The sequence below is a fragment of the Empidonax traillii genome, unplaced genomic scaffold (genome assembly GCF_003031625.1).
Source record: "Empidonax traillii isolate 1590-97213 ecotype Southwest subspecies unplaced genomic scaffold, ASM303162v1 scaffold40:size2234952, whole genome shotgun sequence".
In the NCBI taxonomy this organism is placed as follows: domain Eukaryota; kingdom Metazoa; phylum Chordata; class Aves; order Passeriformes; family Tyrannidae; genus Empidonax; species Empidonax traillii.
Genome location: NW_020955233.1, coordinates 275,757 through 283,448, shown reverse-complemented (window position 1 = coordinate 283,448; position 7,692 = coordinate 275,757). Strand labels below are relative to the sequence as shown.

Genomic DNA, 7,692 nt, shown 5'->3' with positions numbered 1-7,692 from the left:
GCAGCTCCATCCGCCAGTTCCCTCAGGACTCTGGGACGCATCTCACACAGGATGGGGTGGCGCGGGATATCCCCACGGTCCGGCACGACATGGCGCACTATGTCGCGATACGGCGCGACGCGTCACCCTGTCTGCCGCTCCGGGCGGCGGAGCGTGTCCCGGGGCGTGTCCCGGAGAGTGTCCTCCCGGTCGAGGCGTGTCCCTGGGAGTGTCCCGTGGACCATAGGTTTCCCGGGGCGGAGCGTTTCCCGCATCGGGGCGTGTCCCCCATCGGGGCGTGTCCCCCATCGGGGCGTGTCCCCGCTCCGTGCGTGTCCCGGGGCGTGTCCCCGGTCTCTGCGTGTCCCGGGGCGGGGCGGCGGTGGCGTTGCCGGTGCCGGGAGCGCAGCGATGGCGGCGGCGGAGCTGGAGCGGCTGCGGATGGCGGGGGCCGGGATGGCCATCGCCGTCCTCACCAGCGGTGGAGACGCGCAAGGTGCGCCCGGCGGGGCGGGGGGCTTGGCCCAGGGCCCGCGGCCTCCCCGCGTGTCCGTGCCTGTGTCCGTGTCCGTGCCCGTGTCCGTGTCCCTGTCCGTGCCCGCCCGGGGCCCGAGTCCGCGGGGCGGCGGCCCGCACTGTGCCCCGGGGCGCGGGGATGGGGCACTCCCGTCCCCGTGCCCCCCACGGGGATGGTCGGTGCGTCCCGCCCGCGGCACTTCCCCATCCCCCCCGGGACATCACGCGGGCCCTCGGGGGGAGCCTCACGGAGGTCGGGTGTGTCTCCCCCCAGATAAGCAACTCAGTCCCGGCCAGTTGCTCATCCACAGCTCCCACCCGTGCGTCAAGTTTCCCCGGTCTCAGCCCACGTGGGTCCCACTCTCTCGAGGGGACTTCTCAAGGTCACCTACAGGATCCGATTTGTGGGGCTCAGGGTCCCACGAGGATCACCTTAGGCTAGGGGACACCTCAGGGTCACCTACAGGATCCCATCCCCCATGAGGCACGGTATCCCACAGGAATGTCCCTGCTCACATTCTAGGGATGAATGCTGCTGTCCGTGCTGTCACCCGCATGGGGATATACGTGGGAGCCAAGGTGTTCCTCATCTATGAGGTTGGGATACCCCCCTGCTCCCTGCCACATGTGTGGGGCACCCACCCCCCTGTGCCAAGGTACCCCTCACCTCCACCCCACTCTTCTCCGCAGGGCTACGAGGGGCTGGTGGAGGGGGGCGACAACATCAAACAAGCCAACTGGCTCAGTGTCTCCAACATCATCCAGCTGGTGAGAGTAACTGGTGGGGACATGGGACCTCCAGATCCCACCTCCCCAAGTTCGGGTGACGAGCCGTGTTCTGTTGTGCCCCCAGGGCGGGACGGTGATTGGCAGCGCCCGCTGCAAGGCCTTCACGACACGTGCGGGGCGGCTCCGCGCCGCCCGCAACCTGGTGGAGCACGGCATCACCAACCTGTGCGTCATCGGCGGCGACGGCAGCCTCACCGGCGCAGACATCTTCCGCTCCGAGTGGGCTGGGCTGCTGGACGAACTGGTTCGAGACGGTGGGTGAACCCCCTCCTAAACCCCCTAGGTGGGCACAGAAGGCGTTGGAGGGGTGTTGAGGTCCAGAGGTTCACCCCGTCACTGTGACCCCAAGGAGGGCTGGGCTTCCCCGCTGCTCCACTGGTGATAGGGGGGATTTGAGAGCCCCAAAATAACCAGTGTGGTGGCCGTGACCCCCCCCAGGGCAGATCAGTGAGGAGGTGGCGCGGCAGAACTGCCGCCTGAACATCGTGGGGCTGGTGGGCTCCATCGACAACGACTTCTGCGGCACCGACATGACCATCGGCACTGACTCAGCGCTGCACCGCATCATGGAGGTCATCGATGCCATCACCACCACGGCACAGAGGTGACCAGGGCGGGCGCTGGGGGGGGTGCTGGGCCACCCCAGGGCATCACACTGACTCCTTGTCCTCCCACCCATGTCCTTGTAGCCACCAGCGGACGTTCGTGCTGGAGGTGATGGGTCGCCACTGCGGGTAAGACCCCGTGGGCAGGGAAGCCCATCGGTGGGAAGGGAGGTCATGTCTCAGGGCTGCCACCACCGTGTCCCCCCAGGTACCTGGCGCTGGTGTCTGGCCTGGCCTCGGGAGCTGACTGGCTCTTCATCCCTGAATCCCCTCCGGAGGACGGTTGGGAGGACCTCATGTGCGAGAGGCTGGGGGAGGTGAGGGAGATCTCCTACAGTCCCGTCCCCTGTTTCCCCACGGAGATTCCCCTCAGGAGCCCAGGCTGAGCCCTGCTCTGGTGCCCAGCCCCCGCGAAGCTTCGGGAGCCGCCGGCATTGTCCTGTGAACCGGGGCACTCAGCCGAGTGCAAATCCAGCCCTCGCGTGCCAGGGGCAGTGCTGGCGGGGGCTCGGCTGCCCGTGACCTGAGCCACCCCCAGGGCAGCAGCCGCTGACGGGGAGGGGAGGGTACTGGGACACGGCCACCAAGAGTTTCGGCTAAGCCGTGGCGGGTGTTCCCTCCCCTCGTGCCAGACACGCAGCCGAGGGTCGCGGCTCAACATCATCATCATCGCTGAGGGCGCCATCGACCGCAGTGGGAAACCCATCTCCTCCAACTACGTGAAGGACGTGAGTGCCTCCTCTGCCACCTGCTCCGGCACCCACAGGGACTGACGGTGCCTGGCGTGATGCCCCCTCTCCCCTGCAGCTGGTGGTGCAGCGCTTGGGCTTTGACACACGCGTCACCGTCCTCGGCCACGTGCAGCGCGGAGGGACCCCCTCAGCCTTCGACCGCGTGCTGGTAGGTCCAGGGGGAGGACAGGCAGAGGGGGAGCCCCGTTCCTGCCATTCCTCTGCCCATGGAAAAGGACTTGCCAACTGGGATGAGGCTTGGTGGCTCAGCCCTGCTGTGCCAGGCAAAGCCATGTGCCAGTTCCCCGTCATTTCCTGCAGATTTCATGGATTTTTAAGTAAAACTTTCAGCTCTCTGGCTGTGAATCAGCAGCCACATGGTTTCCAAGCCTATGAGAGTGTCTCCGAGCATCCCACCTGGCTGGCTTCAGTGGCCCCGGTGTGACGGGTGCCCCTGTCCCTTTGCAGAGCAGCAAGATGGGGATGGAGGCGGTGATGGCACTGCTGGAGGCCACGCCGGACACACCAGCATGCGTGGTGAGCCTCTCCGGGAACCAGTCGGTACGGCTGCCACTCATGGAGTGTGTCCAGGTGGTGAGTACCGGGGGGATCAGTGTGGGGGTCCCACTACCCACCCCATAGGTGTGGGTGTCACAGTGCTGTGTCTCTGCCTTGCCCCCAAGACAAAGGATGTGCAGAAGGCTATGGATGAGAAGAGGTTTGAGGAGGCCATCCAGCTCCGTGGGAGGTGAGCAGCAAGGATTGGGGATGGAGGCAGACATCCCTATGGGATGGGGGCTTTTCCATGTCAGAAGTGGCTCCTGCAGCCAGAAGGGTGTTCCCCACACCTCTGGGTCCAAACATGCCTTGGGGACACCTCACCGTGTCCTTGCAGGAGCTTCGAGAACAACTGGAACATCTACAAGCTGCTGGCACACCAGAAGCCAGCGCAGGAGAAGGTGAGGGGAGATAGGGAGCACTGGGGGACGCCACCCCCAACCTTGGGGACACGCATGGATGTGCTGTGCCCCTCCCTGTCCCCCAGAGCCCCTTCAGCATGGCCATCCTGAACGTGGGAGCCCCTGCTGCTGGCATGAATGCGGCTGTGCGCTCGGCCGTGCGCATCGGCATCTGCCAGGGACACACTGTCTACGTGGTGAGCGACGGCTTTGAGGGCCTGGCCAAGGGGCAGGTAAGGGGTGGCCCAGGGGGTGGGTTTGGGCTTGGACAAGGGGTGGAAGGGTGCCCTTCCACCCCTTATCCCACCCGCAGGTCCGCGAGGTGGGCTGGCACGATGTGGCGGGATGGCTGGGACGTGGCGGGTCCATGCTGGGCACCAAGCGGTGAGTGCAGCCCTGGGGGACAGGACGGTGTAGAGGAGGTGACAGCCCCGTCTTCACTGTCTCTCCTCCCCCTCCCCACCACAGGACGCTACCCAAGACCTGCATGGAAAAGATCGTGGAGAATGTGCGGAAGTTCAACATCCAGGGCCTGCTGGTCATCGGCGGCTTTGAGGTGCGGAGGGACCCCCAGCCCTGGTTCAGTGGGGGCCGGGGCGGGCTGCGGGCATCCCAAAAGAATGCTTTTGGGATGTGGATCTGGCTGTGGGCCTGGCATCTCTGCCTCTCTGCTCGCAGGCGTACGAGGGAGTGCTGCAGCTGGTGGAGGCGCGTGGGCAGTACGAGGAGCTCTGCATTGTCATGTGTGTCATCCCCGCCACCATCAGCAACAACGTGCCCGGCACCGACTTCAGCCTGGGCTCTGACACGGCCGTCAATGCGGCCATGGAGGTGAGGGCTGGGCCAGGGGCAGCTCACCTCCCAGCCCTGGGAGGCAGAGGTGGGTTTTTCCAGTGTGACACCCCCCCTTCTCCTGCTGCAGAGCTGTGACCGCATCAAGCAGTCGGCCTCGGGCACCAAGCGCCGCGTGTTCATCGTGGAGACCATGGGCGGCTACTGCGGGTACCTGTCAACTGTCACTGGCATCGCCGTGGGCGCCGACGCCGCCTATGTCTATGAAGACCCCTTCACCATCCATGACTTGAAGGTGAGCAGCTTTCTGGCTAAAAGGAGAAGGAAAATGGGGGAAGGGAGGGCTGCAGGGCAGGGCAGGAGCTGGAGGAGCATGGCCAAGGGCTGATCATAATGGTGCCTTGGTCCAGTGGAGGGGACTGGAGGGACTTGGGAGAGCATCCTGGTGTTCATCTTGCAGGCCAATGTGGAGCACTTGACTGACAAAATGAAGACAGATATCCAGAGAGGGCTGGTGTTGCGGTGAGTTGGGGACCTTTGGGGACAGTCACTGCAAAGCCCAGCCCCATGGCAGGCAGCGAGGCTGCAGCTGAGCCCTTCCCATGGCTGGAGAGGGTCCCTGGGCACTGTGAGGTTTGACATGGTGGGCACGCTTGGCCATGGGGACAGTCCTGCACTGGATGCCCCCACAACTGTCCCCACCCTGGTCCCAGGGCCCCCCTGGGCACAAAAGCCTGGGCTCTGGGCCTCAGGGAGAACAAAGCAGCACAAGAAAGGTATTGTGGCGAGCACAGGGAATGCCAGAGTAAGGAGCAGCCCCCCCAACCATTTCCTGTGCCCCCAGCAATGAGAAGTGCCACGAGCACTACACCACCGAGTTCCTCTACAACCTCTACTCCTCTGAGGGCAAAGGCATCTTTGACTGCAGGATTAACGTCCTGGGCCACCTCCAGCAGGTACAGGGGACAGGGCAATGCGGACCACCGCTGTCCCTGAGGGCTGGACAGCTGTGACAGCCCCATTTCTCTGTCCCCAGGGGGGAGCCCCAACCCCCTTTGACCGCAACTATGGGACCAAGCTGGGAGTGAAGGCGGTGCTGTGGATGTCAGAGAAGCTGCAGCAAGTCTACAGCAAGGGTGAGCCAAGAGCTGAGGATCTCGTGGTGGGCATGGGGGAGGCTGGTGGATGCTGCTCCGGGCTCAGCCCCCGGCAAGGTGGCCAAGGTCGGCCATGTCCCCTCCCAGGGTGCGTGTTTGCCAACTCGGGGGACTCTGCCTGCGTGATCGGGCTCCGGAAGAAGGTGGTGGCCTTCAGCCCTGTGACAGAGCTCAAGAAAGTCACGGATTTTGAGTAAGTGGCAGCACCCCAGTGGTTGGTCAGCTCCCAGGGGGACATTCCTGGGCTGTCCCCTCTAGAGACATGATCCCCTGTGCAGGCACAGGCTGCCCCAGGAGCAGTGGTGGCTGAACCTGCGGCTGATGCTGAAGATGCTCGCCAACTACCAGATCAGCCTCACCGAGTACATCTCGGGGCAGATGGAGCACGTCACCCGCCGCACTCTCAGCATCGAGAAGGGCTTCTAGTGCCACCAGCCCAAACCACAGCCCCCACCGTGTCCTCTGCACCCCCACGTGCTGCTCGGGGAGCGCTGCATCCCCCCTGTTCTCAGTAGCCCTGTAGCTTTGCCACTGACCCCTTAAAACAGGCAGAGCCTGATGCCAGCTCCCAGGACGGCACAATTCTGCCCCAAATCACTGGTGCAGTGTCTGGTCCCTGTGCAGGTGCAGAAGGGAGGTGTTGCTTGAGCCCAGCTGCACAACCCAGACCCTTTATCTTCCCTTAATAGTTTATTATTATTTAATGATGGAGTATTTTAAGTCCTTATTTAGCAGCCTGACTGCCTGAGCCAACTGCTGCTGCTGCTTTGTAGTTGCCTGCCCTGCGTGCGGGAGGGGGGTGAGGAGGAGGCGGTGCCATCCCAGAGCGGGTTGGAGCTGCCCCTGGGGACTTGGTGCTGCCCCTGATCCCTGGAAAAGCTCCATCCCTATGGGGTGTCTGGAGGGCTGAGCATGGTGTCCTGGCGAGCCCCTCTCCCCCTTGCATGATGCTTGGCTGCGACCGTCACCGCGCGGCCCTGGGTGCCATGTCTGTCATCTCACCACTGCTCCGTGAGCCCAAATCCTGCACTGCTTGTGGTGCTGCTCCTCCTCCTCTAGAGATAAAACCTGCTGGAGCCAAAACCTGCCTCAAGTGGTCATTGAGCACCAAGGGGCAGGGAGGGGTGACAGGGCTGGGGGTGGGATGGGGGGACAGTCCCAGGCCAGGAAGTTTCCTGGCTTTGCGCATCCTCAGAGCCTGGGAGAGTGGGACTGCAGGCAGCTTCTCGCTGTCAGGGCCATGGTGGGGGCATGGTGAGCATCCTCTGCGGGCAGGCATCACAGTTCTAGAGGAAAATCGCTCCATTCCCACCATTCAAAGGACATGCCCGAGTGATTTATGGAAGCGCTGAGTGTGTTTGTTAAGGCGCTTTCTCAGGGCTTCTGCCAAACGTGCCGATCTGGCCATGCTCTACATGCTCGGCCCATTCCAGACAGCTCCATGGAGCCCCTTTCCCAGGACACTTTCCTCCTGGGGCTTCCAGCTCACGGCTCTGGCCTCCAGGACAGCGCCAACACCAGGATGCATCATGGGCTTTTGAGTCAAACATGCCGTTGTTTTGTCCTCCCCATGGAGATGCCCCCAAGTGAAAGTTCCCCTTGATTTGCCCCCTGGCCTTCTGTGATGGAGTGACTCCATCAGTGGACAAGGGAGGGGCTACAGATGACATTTATATGGATTGCTGTAAAGTCATTTATCTGGATTCCTGTAAAGCCTCAGACATGGCCCCCCACAACATCCTCTCTAAATTGGAAAGGAAAGGATTCAGTGGGTGGACTGTCAGATGGATAAGGAAGTGGTTGGATGGTCACATCCAAGAGTTGTAGTCAATGGCTCAGCATCCCAATGGACACCAGTGGCCAGTGGTGCCCTCAGGGTCTGTACTGGGACCAGTGTTATTTAACATCTGCATTAATGACACAGACAGAGGGTCGGGGACACCCTCAGAAGCTTTGCAGGTGACCCCGAGCTGAGGCTGCAGTGACACACCTGGAGGACGAGGCCACCCAGAGGGAGCTGGACAGGCTCCAGAATTCCCATGGGAATCTCCTGAGGTTCAACAAGGCCAAGGGCTGGTGCTGCACCTGGGTCAGGGCATCCCTGGGATCAGTCCAGGCTGGGGATGAGCAGATGGAGCAGCCCTGGGAGAAGGCCCTGTGGGTG

General features: G+C 63.0%; 1 protein-coding gene across 1 annotated transcript; it reads left to right on the top strand.

Annotated features, from left to right (window-relative positions):
- The first annotated feature begins 345 nt into the window (after positions 1 to 345).
- Positions 346 to 6,615, top strand: PFKL (phosphofructokinase, liver type). The gene is made up of 22 exons (XM_027878275.1): positions 346 to 475; positions 1,019 to 1,092; positions 1,186 to 1,263; positions 1,349 to 1,538; positions 1,723 to 1,888; positions 1,974 to 2,018; positions 2,098 to 2,206; positions 2,522 to 2,617; positions 2,697 to 2,789; positions 3,089 to 3,214; positions 3,304 to 3,368; positions 3,516 to 3,579; positions 3,666 to 3,812; positions 3,893 to 3,963; positions 4,048 to 4,135; positions 4,258 to 4,410; positions 4,502 to 4,666; positions 4,832 to 4,893; positions 5,216 to 5,327; positions 5,408 to 5,507; positions 5,616 to 5,721; positions 5,807 to 6,615. The coding sequence occupies exons 1-22, from the start codon at positions 391 to 393 to the stop codon at positions 5,952 to 5,954; spliced, it is 2,343 nt and encodes a 780-aa protein (XP_027734076.1). The 5' UTR covers positions 346 to 390; the 3' UTR covers positions 5,955 to 6,615.
- Positions 6,616 to 7,692: the final 1,077 nt, after the last annotated feature.

Coding starts and splice junctions, on each gene's coding strand:
- PFKL (XM_027878275.1), top strand. CDS start 391: ATGGCGGCGGCGGAGCTGGAGCGGCTGCGGATGGCGGGGGCCGGGATG. Junction 2,618..2,696: donor CCTCCAACTACGTGAAGGAC/GTGAGTGCCTCC, acceptor TCTCCCCTGCAG/CTGGTGGTGCAGCGCTTGGG. Junction 4,411..4,501: donor CCGTCAATGCGGCCATGGAG/GTGAGGGCTGGG, acceptor CTCCTGCTGCAG/AGCTGTGACCGCATCAAGCA.